Source organism: Peromyscus californicus, unplaced genomic scaffold (genome assembly GCF_007827085.1).
Source record: "Peromyscus californicus insignis strain IS unplaced genomic scaffold, ASM782708v3 Scaffold_9__1_contigs__length_137607984, whole genome shotgun sequence".
Classification (NCBI taxonomy): domain Eukaryota; kingdom Metazoa; phylum Chordata; class Mammalia; order Rodentia; family Cricetidae; genus Peromyscus; species Peromyscus californicus.
In genome coordinates, this window is record NW_026294617.1 from 129,836,085 (window position 1) to 129,849,924 (window position 13,840).

Consider the following 13,840-nt stretch of genomic DNA (forward strand, 5'->3'; position numbering starts at 1 on the left):
TTCACCCAGGCTTCTATTCCTAGACCTCTCCCAGGGCCTCTTGTCTCAGCTAAAGTGGACAGAACACTTACAGGGCTTTCACATTTTGTCTGCTTAGATTTCTGTTGTCATTGTTTTATCTTTGTTTACTTTAAACCACTACAAAGCAACAAAAGATAGAATCATGTATTTTTTCAACCAACATGGACAATGATGAATTTCTTTCAGGGGGCTATGCTACTAGTACAGTCCAGGGGAACAGATGTTCGGAATTCAGTTAGTGTTGGCTTTCACAAGTTAACAGTAAAAAACTGTTCTAAACTTTTTTCTTTTTTGCTTTATAGAAAGCAAATTTGTTTCATCCCCAGATTTCTTTCCTTGCCTCTTTTCAAGATCCTATTTCCCACCAATATCTGTCCCTAAATGGATGGACTTTAATTTTGTCCATCAGGGTATCTTCAGTTAACCAGATAATACACCCTCAGGATTTTCCCACACATTTTTTTTATTCTGGTATTTAATACACAAGGTATATTCCTTTTTAATTCTTTGTAAGACCCTACAATCTTAAAGTGGTAATATCTTGGTGATCACTTTAACCATTCCTGTCTCAGGAACCCTCTTGCATAGTGATTTGTACAAGTAAACTGTAAACAAACATTACACTACACTGCATTAAGTCATGTTAAATTTGAGTGGAAAATGTACTTATGTTTTAAAATTAAACGTTACACATTTATAAGAAGTTACTATTATTGCATTGCTGTTGTATCCTCGATTTATAGGGCTAACACATCATTAGCCAGGGTTCTGTGGCTCCCTCCACACAGCAAGTGTTTGGTGGAAAGACACGGACTTTTTTCATGATCATGTTTATCTTTTGAGCATCCAGTCTTTACTCTAGTCAAGCTCACTCACAGGTCTTTTTGAGAAACCACTGCCTGCCATTCCATTCTTGGGTTTCAAATAGGTCAGTAAGCACAGAAAATACAGTGCTTTGGAAGTATAGAAGAATGAAAGAAGACTAATTCTACATACATACACAGTATATTGTGCAAGACGCCATGTTTTATATACTTTAGTCTTACTCATTTACTTTAAAATTTTAACATAACTATATTCCTAAATCATATATCTACACACATATATTTGTAGTAATTATGAATGGCAATAATTAAAAATTCAATAGTTCTCATTTTATAATTCTATTTCTTTATAAAGTTTCAGTACAAAATGAAAGCTCATCTTTAATGACCAGAAGAGGCAACACTGAAGTACACGGCATCCTTTCTTCAGATAAGGGTACCATAAAGTATAGGAAAGTTCTCATTCTTCTTAACATTTAATCTGGCATATATCATCATTTACTACCAAGTAAGTAGTTGTTCATGTCACAGAAGAAGTTATTTGCAAAGCTGAAGTTACTGGATTTCCTGGGCATGTAAGTATAGGGTATGCTCTCTTTTCATTAGCACTTTCTTCTCCAGAAAGGTGGCGGACACTCAAAGAAGCACAGCGTCCTGATTTAAGGCACTTAGAATATTGCTGTAAGGGGCTGGGGAGGCAGCTCACTGGTTAAGGACACCTCTGGTCTTGCAGACAACCTGGGTTTGGTTCCTAGCACATACATGATGATGGCTCAGAACTGTCTGTAACTTCAGGTCCAAGGGATCCAGTGCCCTCTTCTGGCCTCTGTGGGCACTGCATGCACATGGTGCACAGACACACTTGCAAGGGAAACTCTTACACATAAAATAAACATAATCTTTTACCAAAATCTGTTTTATAAAGGGTAGCAATTATAAATATTGCCATTCAAAAGCCATAATTGTGCTTTGTGATTATGAATAGTTTATGTGTGAAAATGTCTTATATCATTGTAAAATTCTCAAAGATACCAAGAAAAGTTAGGAATATAGTCAGTTTAAGGAATGTAGAAACAATTGGTAAGATCATTTATAACAAAAGCCATATCATCATCCTCCTAAGGTAGGCAAATTCTGCCTATACTACTGGGCATCTGATACTGAATATTTTCCCTTATAATGTTTTTAGGCTAGCCACTATTAATAAGCTTATATTGTGTTAAATATCTTAATTAGGCAACATCCCAATTAGTTCTGATTTGTTCTGTTAGGTCCAAAAACAAACACCAATGTAGCATTTAGCATCTACCTGCTCGGCTCTTTTTGCTAATTCACGCTGTATTTTCCTCTTTTCCAACAGATCCTGCTCAAGTCTGCGTTTTCTTTCCTCTTCCGTTCTCTTCCTTTGTTCTTCCTGTCTGTGTTTCTCCATTTCATCAAATTTACCTTTAACTGTCCCTAAGAATACACAAAACATATTGTCTATTTTGCTATGTTTCTTTCTCTTGCACTCCCTTTTACGTTTATCCCTCAAGGTTCTTACCTGTTAGCTTTGGGACATAAGCCTTTTCTATTTTAGCAGAAATCTCTTCCTCATCATCAGAAGCAAGCATTTCTTTAATCTAGGTGGTTAAATAAATTTATTTTTAATAAATAAATAAATTTATAATAATAATAAATAATATTTTAATAAATAAGCGTAATAGTCAAATAATAAATTAATATGAAGACATGTCCCAACATCAGACTAGATTATATTAGAGTAGCCGCCCAGCTGCAGGAGAACCCACTAGGATATCTAATGGAATCCTGAAACACAGATAAGTCTGAGCCCTGTGCATGCTGTTTTTTCTTGTATTAAATCATAATATATTCAAATAAGAAAAATAATTTTTCATAGGTCTTATAGTTTAGGTAAACTTTAACTTATACATTAGGTACAGTAAGAAAATAAGAACAAGTAATTATAAAAGAATAATTATGAAAATGTATTGTAATGAAATTTATTTAAAGCTCTTGCTTTCTTCTGGAAACTTCAATTTACTATTTTAGACCATGGTTGACTGCAGGCAATGAAAGCAATGGGGAGACTGCAGAGAGAGAAGGGGCTGATGCACACAGTGGGGAGACTGCAGAGAAGGGGGCTGATGCACACAGTGGGGAGACTGCAGAGAGAGAAGGGGCTGATGCACACAGTGGGGAGACTGCAGAGAGAGAAGGGGCTGATGCACACAGTGGGGAGACTGCAGAGAGAGAAGGGGCTGATGCACACAGTGGGGAGACTGCAGAGAAGGGGCTGATGCACACAGTGGGGAGACTGCAGAGAAGGGGCTGATGCACACAGTGGGGAGACTGCAGAGAGAGAAGGGGCTGATGCACACAGTGGGGAGACTGCAGAGAGAGAAGGGGCTGATGCACACAGTGGGGAGACTGCAGAGAGAGAAGGGGCTGATGCACACAGTGGGGAGACTGCAGAGAGAGAAGGGGCTGATGCACACAGTGGGGAGACTGCAGAGAGAGAAGGGGCTGATGCACACAGTGGGGAGACTGCAGAGAGAGAAGGAGCTGATGCACACAGTGGGGAGACTGCAGAGAGGGAAGGGGCTGATGCACACAGTGGGGAGACTGCAGAGAGGGGGCTGATGCACACAGTGGGGAGACTGCAGAGAGGGGGCTGATGCACACAGTGGGGAGACTACAGAGAGAGAAGGGGCTGATGCACACAGTGGGGAGACTGCAGAGAGGGGGCTGATGCACACAGTGGGGAGACTGCAGAGAGAGAAGGAGCTGATGCACACAGTGGGGAGACTGCAGAGAAGGGGCTGATGCACACAGTGGGGAGACTGCAGAGAGAGAAGGGGCTGATGCACACAGTGGGGAGACTGCAGAGAGAGAAGGGGCTGATGCACACAGTGGGGAGACTGCAGAGAAGGGGCTGATGCACACAGTGGGGAGACTGCAGAGAAGGGGCTGATGCACACACAGTTTAAATTAGGTTAAAATGTAGACAAGCATTTTTATTATAGTTTATATGAAATGTTAGTGTCGATAATGCATTAAAATGAAGAAAATTAATGTTTCACAAAAACAAAATAAAATAAAATGACCTCCTGTTTTCTCCTGTTCCATTCTCTCTCTCTAATATATTGTTCTTTTCTTCTTTGCTTTTCGTCTCTAGACCGCCTCTGATTTCTCTCTTCCCTGGCCTTCTGCATGGCTTCAAACTTATCCTTTACATCACCCTTGCCCAGCTTTGGCACATAGGATTTGGGGACAGGTTTAGATGAAGAAAGCAGAATCTTCGGTAGATGAAAATAAAGAGAAGGAAGTTTAAAAAGAAGAAATTAGGCAGAGATAAGAGTAAGACACATTAAAATAATTATCAAAACAAACAAAAAAGTTCAAACCTTTATTTGGATCACCACAGCCTGATTTAGATGTTCTCTAAAACTTCAGTTAATTTGAAGTTACAGTAAACATAAGAACAGAAGTTTTGTTACATCAAAACTTCTTTGGAAACAAAACCCAGTTAGAGGTAGCATTCTATTGAGGCTGATGGCCAGTAAAATATAAAAATTAAATACTCAACTCTAAAAACTACTTGTATTTTATTTTCCCACCCTATTGTTAAAGGTTCAGATTGAGGATTCACATCACTCCCTCACAAATTAACAAGGTCAGTCTCAGTAAAGTATATGAATTCGGAAACAAAATATAAGATTGGGCTTTCAAGGTAAAGCCCACATTACAGATAGCATTATTGCTGTTATATTAGATAAGATAGTCAAAGTTGAAGGCCAGTTTAACCCCGCAAGAGGTGAGTCATGTTTCATGCGATGCTGCCCATGTGTAACTTCCTAAAACCTCACTAAAGTGTGCAGGGTGGCCACACCAACTGAGTAGAATAGGCTCTAAAAGGAAAACCCTAAAAGGGAAATCTGAGACTAGAACAATGGCTTCTCCTCATCTAAAACTAGGAATGTAGATTCTCCTCATCTTTTTCAGAAGTTAGTTTCTGAGTGTCAGAATGCCAAACTCTCCTAACGACAAGGACAAGCGGCTTGCTGATCGGTGACAGATCTGGTTCACACTTATCTACTTGTGTCACTGGCCCATTCAGGTTTCTTAGCTTGTCACTTTTGATTGTCAGCATCGGGGATCTCTCAATTCTCTGTCACTATAGCCAAGAAGCTGGAAAGGGGTTAAGTTAAGAGGATTTTTACTGCAGCTGCTCGAAGATGCTGAGAGTCCTCCTCTTCAGAGTGAACTACCGCCTCCAAAGGTCCCAGCCTCAGAAAAACCACATTTAAGGCATCATTTCTAAGACCAATGTATTTAAAATTCTATGTAATATGCTAGCCCTTATCAATCGCTTCACTGCCTTCCAGAAGTTCGATATACATGCTTCTCAGAATCCAGACTAAAGTACTGACCCAAAACAGTGTGTGAACTGACCTTTCTCTCATTGTACATCCTGATGTTACCAATTACAAACACCTAAATATGACCCTTCCCACAATCCTCCAGTCAACTATACATTGTTCATCTCTTCCTCCCTTCCCTTCCAAGTCTTTTCCTACCTCCCCCTCCTACATGTACACACACACACACACACACACAGCTTTTGAGATTTACTTACCTCTGCCTTTTGTGAAACGTCATTCATGTTTGCTCTATGTGGTTTGGGGCTGAAGCTTTGTATATATTTGTACCTGTAAAATAACAATAACAACATTACTGGGTGTGGTAGCACACACACCTTTTTCTTTTTAATTTATCGATCTTTATTTTGTGTGCTTTAATGTTTTGCCTGCATGTGTGTCTGTGTGAGGGTATCAGATCTTGGAGTTACAGACAGTTGTGAGCTGCCATATGGGTGTTGAGAATTGAATCCAGATCCTCTGGAAGTGCTCTTAACCATTGAGCATCTCTCCAGCTGAGCATCTCTCCAGCCCCAGCATAAACACCTTTAATCCCAGTACTTGGGAGGCAGAGACAGGCAGATCTCTTGGAGTTAAGGCCAACTGGGTCTACATAAAGAGCCCCAGGTCAGCCAAGGCTACAAAGTGAGACCTTGTCTCAAACAAACAAAAAAACCAAGTTAATATTGTAGAAGAATTTCAATAACCTTCCCTTTGATATATTGCATATTTTATCAATATAAATTTATAAACATAGAATGTATATACTTATATAGAAATATATAATTTTTAAATTATAAATTTCCCTTCAGAAGTTCAAATAAGTAATTAGTTGTAATAATCTTCAGCTCCTTTAAGATTTGTGGTACAGAGAGGGCCTTTAGAAGGTCCAAGAAAGTGTATAGCCCAGAGGAGCTTGATAAGCCTGCAAAAGCATTTGAAAAGTGTGTACTACGTATTTACTCAGTAGATGAGGCTATAAGCACCAGAGAGATGGAGGTTGCTTGGCCACATTTCCTTTAAACCCATCCTTTTATTTCCTGTAGTTTGACTCTTAAAATATGAACACACTTGGATTGTAATATAGCTTCTAAAATTGTCCCTTTCAAGCTGCTGGTGGCATACACCTTTAATCCCACTGAATAATAATGGCCTGTTATATGATTGTCCATTTACCCAATGAAAAATATTTTGGCTATATCTGTTTTGGTAATTGTAAATAAAACTGATATTAAACATCCACGCGCAGGCTTTTACATGGACAAAACTTTTAAAATCCCTCAGAATAAATACCAAGTCATGATTGCTGGATGGCATAGTAAGAATGTGTCTATCATAGTCAAATGGCAAACTGACTTTCAAAGTGGTGCAAGTTGCTGCATTCTCACGAGCAATGTAGGAGAATCTGGTGGTTCTCCCTCTGCCCCTTGATGCCAGTGTCCAGTTATTTTCATACTGAAGGGTATCTCATCTTAATTCGCATTTCTCTGATAAGATGATACATTTCCCATATGCTCACTTTCCATGGGCATATCTTCTTCACTGAGATGTCTGTAGTCTTTGCTGATTTGCAGGAGGGTTTTTCTGTTTGTTTGTTTTGTGTATGAGACAAAGTCTCACTACATAGCTAAGGCTGGCCTGGAACTTTCAATCTCCTCTAGTCTACCTCCTGAATGCTGGGATTATAGGCATGGCCACTATACCCATAACATGATAATCACCATTCAATGATAGCATAGAAATTAGGGCTCCATTTATTACACTAGTACTTGTTAAGCATCTACCCTATGCTGGGCCTCCTCTAGGAGATGCTGAGGAATGGAACCTTGAGTAGACAGACACTGTCCCCATCCTCTGTTCTTAACAAATGCCTTGAACCAGGTTTGTAAGCAGTCTATTTTTTATCTGAACAGTTTCATGAGGCTCCAACCCGGCTCTGCTAGGACGAGAAGGGAGTATAGTTAGACGCCTAGTGACCTGCATTCTGCATTTATGTTCTGCATTGCTCTTCCTTCCGTTCCTGGCACATTCTTTGCTCCCTGCCCAGGTTACAGGGAATCAGGTGCTTTCTGGAGGCACCTTCCAACTACAATGAAAATAAATCCCATCGTGGAAATCTTCACAACACTCATGCAAAAACTGACAAGTCTGAAGGATTGGTAGGAGTTGGGGGCACATGTAAGTGTAAGTGCTTGTGTGTGCACGTGCCTGTGCATGCACATGCATGCATATCTGTGTTTAGAGGTAGAGACAGTCTCTTATTGAACTGTCTGTTATTGAATTCTGGCCAGCCAGTGAACTCCAAGGACCCACCAGCTCCCTGCTAGGGCTGCGGGTGTTGTGCATACTGCACTCATCTTTTTATGTGAGAGCTAGGGATCCAAACTCAGACCTCCAGGTTTGTGCAGCAGATGCTTTGCTGGCTGAGCTGTCTCTATAGCCCTCAGCTTCCATTCTCATTATAAACTATCTGTACAGCATTTTTTAAGCAGTCTTTTGGGGCCCTCTTCTCAAATTACGAGCATCACGCATTAACCACATACAACTTTGGTACAACAGTCACATGTCAATAGTGAGGTAGCTGTGACAATCTGACTCATTTGCCATCTTCTTCTCCACTTCTGTACATTACAGCCAATGTCATGAGGAGGAACTTGCTTTCTTTTGCAGAGGAGCTGCTTCTTAATCCAACATAACCATGCTTATCAGAATTATTCATATACATCCTATAAATTGATAGTACTCATTTCGCAGTTTATTTTCCTCCAGAATCTCTGCCACTATTCTCATACTATCAATTCCTTTTCAGTTGGTGCCAAGATGCCATGAAAATATAGTCACCTCACTGCTATAGGGCTCCTGTTCTAATATAGCTTCTGTAAAATGGTTAACTAATAGGAAGTCCAGTATAACAATTGCAAGTATACATTCTTGGTAATAGAGTTTAGAAGTTCCACAGTAATGCTTAGCAATGGTTCTTCTGATCTGTCTCTAGAGTCAGATTCTGTGTCCAGGTTCTCATGCAGTCCTTTCTCTGTGCTCCTTATCTCTGGTCGTTCCCTGAGGGTAATGGCAGCATAGTGCCCTACGGGCCAGAATGAAGAGTCCTCAGCTGAGCCTCTTGCAGGTTACCGCAGACTCCAGGTTTTCCTTCCTCCATCCTAAAAAATACATTCAGTAACCGATACCTACCTCCAAGACCTTTTGAAAGTCATTTCTTTACAAATGACATACTTTCCAAAATTAAATAATAAAATTGATATTCTGTATGTTACCTTTAAACATGGTTTCTCCTCCTTTAGTATAAGATTTTTAAATCTGCTTAGGTTTCTAGGTATATCTGACAAGTTTTAAATATATAATGTTAAACATCTTATACACTATAAGCCTATATTTTTTTACCTTTATATTTGAAAATTTTTCTGCATATAAAATTAGAAACCTCTGATATGAATCCTCACAGATCCATACCCAGGTTCCAACAGCGGTCAACTTGTCTTAAACCAAACAGTCTGTTTCATGTATCTTGTATAATGTGTATTTCAGTGTAGCATATTCTTCAGATGCCTCTACTTTATACACACTTTCCATCTATCTTATCCAGTTACCACAGCACATGCTCACATGATGTGTGCAGGACACCCTCCTATCCAATCATGTCCCTGCCAGGGAAAAGACTAAGTTAACCACTCAAAACAGGTGGTAAGGTCCATTTGATGATGTTATAAAATAAGCAATGAAAAGGTCCTTTTTAAAAAAAGACAAAAATACAGGGTCTCGCTACATTGCCCTGGCTCTGCTGGAACTCATCATATAGACTAGGCTGGTCTTAAAAAAATGGAGATCCACCTGCCTCTGCCTCCTGAATGCTAGGATTAAAGAGTGTGCCACCACACCCAGCACAAATATAAGGATTTGTGTGTGTGTGTGTGTGTGTGTGTGTGTGTGTGTGTGTGTGTGTTTCAAGACAGGGTTTCTCTGTGTAGTTTTGGAGCCTGTCCTGGAGCTCACTCTGTAGACCAGGCTGGCCTTGAACTCAGAGATCTACCTGCCTTTGCCTCCTGAGTGCTGGGATTAAAGGCGTGCACCACCACCACCACCACCACCACCACCACCACCACCACCACCACCCGGCTTAAATATAAGGATTTAAAACAAAACAAACAAACACAAACAAGCCGTCAGGAAAGACTGAGAGCTTCTGTGCTAAGTTAAGAAGAAGGATGGAAACAATGTGTGTGCTGTGTGCTAAGTGATGGAAACAAACCACGTGACGTGTGCTGTGTACCAAGAGGCTCCCATTTTATAGTTTTAAAGCTGATGAATATGACAGAACCAAGAAATGAGGAAATTGCCTAAGGTGGAGGCTGGTGAGAGGACTCAGGGGTAACGGCCACCTGAGTTCCAGTCCTGGAACCCACATAAGGTGGGAAGAGCGTGGATACCTGATGTGGGATGGTCTATATGTCAAATGTGTTGCTGATTGGTCAATGAATAAATCACTGATTGGCAGTGGCCAGGCAGGAAGTATAGGCGGGACAAGGAGGAGAATAGAGCTGGGAAGTGGAAGGCTGAGTCAGAGAGACACTGCCAGCCGCCATGATGAGAAACAGCATGTAAAGATACTGGCAAGCCATGAGCCACGTGGCAAGGTATAGATTAATGGAAATGGATAATTTAAGCTGTAAGAACAGTTAGCAAGAAGCCTGCCATGGCCATACAGTTTGTAACCAATATAAGTCTCTGTGTTTACTTGGTCGGGTTTGAGCGGCTGTGGAACTGGCGGGTGAGAGAGATTTGTCCTGACTGTGGGCCAGGCAGGAAAACTCAAGCTACAGATACCAGGAAATTGTCCTCTGACCTGTACCCACACACTATAGCATGCCCCACTCCCACTGACAATGACTGTTTTGTTTTTCAAGACATAGTGATTTTTAAAAGATAAAATAGATAAGCATGGGTGCTGGAGAGATGGCTCAGCAGTTAATAGCACTGTCTGCTCCTGCAGAGGACCTGGATTCAGTTCCCAGCACCTATATTGCTGCCTTGAACTATCTGTTAACTCCAGTTCCAGAGAATCCAACACCCTCTTCTGGTTTCTGCAGACACCAGGCATGTACATGGTGCACAGACATACATGTAGGCAAAACACTCATATACATAAAATAAAATAAATAAATCTTTAAAAAATTAATAAACATGTAAATTCAGAAATGTTTGCTGAGCATCTTTCTACAGTCTGTTAGGATCAGTCCATGGTCCTATTATATAATGACAAACAGGATAAGCTATCTGTTCTCATAGAATTCAAAGTCTAGACAGGATACCACAGAACTATAAAAAATATAAGACTCTCACAGAAATTATTTATTCACTTATTTGTGTATGCCTGTGGGCATGCCTGTGCACAAAACACATCTGGAGGTCAAAGGAAAACCCTCTGCTCTCTCCTTCTATCATGTGGATCTCAGGCATGGAAGTCAGGTCCCCAGGCATGGCAGTGAGCACCTTTATCTGTTGAGCCATCTCTCCAGCCAAAGTTTCTGTTCTGAGATCAGAAAATACATTACTAATATAAAGATGTCACAGTGAAGCTCCACATGAAGGAGGAGTTTGAACATCTGTGGCTCAGGATTCAAGTACAGGCCTGTTTTTGAAGATGCTGGGTAAGTTTCATTTATATAAATTTATCTACAAATATGATGATGAAATAAATATATTTGTTCACTGAAATAAAATTACAAACATTATTATCACCATAAAACACCATGAAAGTAACTATTTTCCAAAATAAAGATAGCATGGGAAGCAGTATTGTTTTATAGTTTTGAAAACTTAACAAGAGAGAAACACATTCTTATATCTGCTTCTACATTGAATTACTATGATATGTTGTCTTAATTGAAATCTATAAAGAAAATAGTTGGGAAATGGTGGTGTCAGTGACCCTGTGGTACTGAGAACATCTTTTGAGAGGCACCGAACGACAGCAAAGAGTATCCTATCAAATCAAGTCAATTCTCATTCTAGAAAGTAAAATCTGAGACTGAGATCTACTCACTATATTTAGAATGCTAAATGAAAATTGGTTTAAATTCCTTTCTATGCTCAGTAACTAAATACCAAAGGACTTTATATCTAGGAGCACACGAGTTTTTCTGATGCTAGTGTTAAAGTGACTTTTGCGTTTGAACAGACAGGTGCAATATCATTGTCTGCCACACAGGGGCAGCAGCAGCATGATAGTGCCACCCTATGTAGTTCTAAAGGTAAACACCGGCAAGCCCCTTGAACTATCAAGAACGTGAGCTGGAGAAATGGTTCAGCTGCTCTTCCAGAGGACCCAGGTTCAATTCCCAGCAGCCATATGGCAGCTCACAACTGTCTATAACTCAGTTCCTGGGTAAGGACACCCTCTTCTGGCCTCTGCTGGCACTTGCACTCATACAGATATACTCATTCACACAAATAATAAAATACATCTTCAAAAAGAATTAGTCATGACACTAGGTGTAGCATCCCTTTTTGTATATCTTACTTTGTGTGTGTATGTATTTGTGTGTTTGAATTCAGCCTTGTCTGTGCCACAGCATCTGTGTGTCAGTCGGGGCAGCCTTCACTTTCTCCTTTGTTTGAGATGGCTTTCTTGTTGGCTGCTGCCTGTGCCACACTACCTGGCCCTTGGGCTCCAAGGATTGGCTTGTTTCTGTTGCTTCCCACCTCCCTGCAGGAATGCTGGGAGTACTGATGTGAGCGACCATGGGCTCTCCATGGCCTCTGGGGATTTGAACCCAGGTCCTCCCCCATGCTTGCACAGCCGGTGCTTCACTGACTGAGCCCTCTGCCCGGCTGCAGGTCATTGTTCCTCAGGCTGTGGGAGCTCAGGGCTTCACATACATGCACTCCACCACAGAACTTCACTCCCACCCCACCTCTAACAGCTCTTGGTCCAGAGCTGCTGGACCTACGTTCAACCTCTCCGTTTTCTCTGTTTCATTTCCCTCACATTTTAGATATGCAACCAAAGCATTTCAAGAACAGCAAGTAATGCACACAAAGAATTTGAAATCATAGCTGTCCATTATGTACTGTGATTGTATTGCTAATAATCTTAGGAGAACAAAACTTTCCAGACAGTGGCAGCCACGGACAATCCTTGTCTCAGGGCCCCACCTCCCTTTGATGCAGGGGTGCAGGGATGCAGGGGTTTGCTCTGTCAGCCAGGTTGGCCTGTGACTTCTTTCCTTTTTTATTGATTTATTTTGGAGGCATGGTCTCACTTTGTAGCACTGGCTGGCCTGAACTCATTTTGTAGATTAGGCCTGGTCTTTCGATACTCCTTCATCCTCCCAGTGTTGAGATCAACATATCTACTGTCATGCATGGCTTTGTCTCAGCTTTTCAAGGAAGTTTTAAATCAAAAACTTAACTATATACAAATAAATGTTAAAACCTAACTCTTTGAAAGACACAACAAAATTGTTTTGAATGTCACAAAATTTAAGACTAAATGTGTTATCATTTTTTACTTGTACAAAAAAACATACATTTAGATAGCCATAGGTAGTGCAGGTCTATAATTGCAGCACCTGGGAAGCCAAGGGATGACTTCTATTACCTCCAGGCTAGCCTTGGCTACACAGCAAGACCCTGGCTCAAATAATAAAAAGAAAAAAAAACTTAAATATAGCCGTTTCATATTTAATTAGTAAAAATTACAAACATGTAGGACAGCTCGTGCCTTGTTCAGCACTCAGAAGCCTGAGGCAGGACCCATAAGTTCAAGGCTGGTAAAGGACTTCATAGCTAAGGCCTTCTCTTGGTAAAAGAACAATTATAAAGTAAAATGAAACCTGCCATATACTTCATCACAGCTCAAAAGGAGGAAATCAGGTCTTACCACTCTGGTGTCCTGTTGTTTCAATAAAACACTGACCAAAAGCAATGCCGGCAGGGAAAGATTCTACTTAGCTTACACTTCCGGGTCACTGTCACCAAAGAAAATTAGAGAAGGAGCTCAAGCTGGGCAGGAGGCAGGAACTGTGAGGGAACACTGCTGCCGTCTTGTCTCGGCTCTCAGTCACAGCTAACTTTATACTGCCCAGGACAACCTGGGTCCTTGTCTCAACTCTCTCAATCACAACAGCTAGCTTTATACTGCCCAGGACACCCTGGGTCCTCCCACGTCAATTAAGACAATCTCGCACAGACATGTCCACCGACTGACGTGAGGAAAACTCAACTGAAACTCTTTCCAGGTGACTCCAGGCCATCAAATTCACAGCTAATGTGAATTAGGACATATTGTAAAATAGTGAGATGTCCAAAACCCCCCATAAAACCAATTGCAGCTTGTTTTAACATTCTTCTGTAATAACTGTAACATCCGGCCTTTACATGGCTGTGATACTTTTCAACATGTATTTACCACTCTGGAGCCCTGGTAAGTAAACCTGATGTGCCCCTCAATGCTGTTAGTGTTTTCACACCACTCAGGACACAGGACAAGCTCATGTCAGACTTGAGCAAGTAGACAGATGGTAGAGGTAAGGGACAATGATAGGATCCATGATC

General features: G+C 40.9%; 1 protein-coding gene across 7 annotated transcripts in view; it reads right to left on the minus strand.

Annotated features, from left to right (window-relative positions):
- Nucleotides 1-13,840, minus strand: part of Nexn (nexilin F-actin binding protein) — a 33,529-nt gene that overhangs the window by 15,615 nt on the left and 4,074 nt on the right. For all 7 annotated transcript variants that reach the window (XM_052730928.1, XM_052730925.1, XM_052730929.1 and 4 more), the window contains exons 2-5: nucleotides 5,485-5,557; nucleotides 3,953-4,144; nucleotides 2,389-2,467; nucleotides 2,155-2,303 (exon numbers count right to left, since the gene is read on the minus strand). In XM_052730928.1, the coding sequence (XP_052586888.1) occupies nucleotides 2,155-2,303; nucleotides 2,389-2,467; nucleotides 3,953-4,144; nucleotides 5,485-5,511 (447 nt within the window). In that variant the 5' untranslated portion in view covers nucleotides 5,512-5,557. The remainder of the gene's footprint in view (nucleotides 1-2,154; nucleotides 2,304-2,388; nucleotides 2,468-3,952; nucleotides 4,145-5,484; nucleotides 5,558-13,840) is intronic.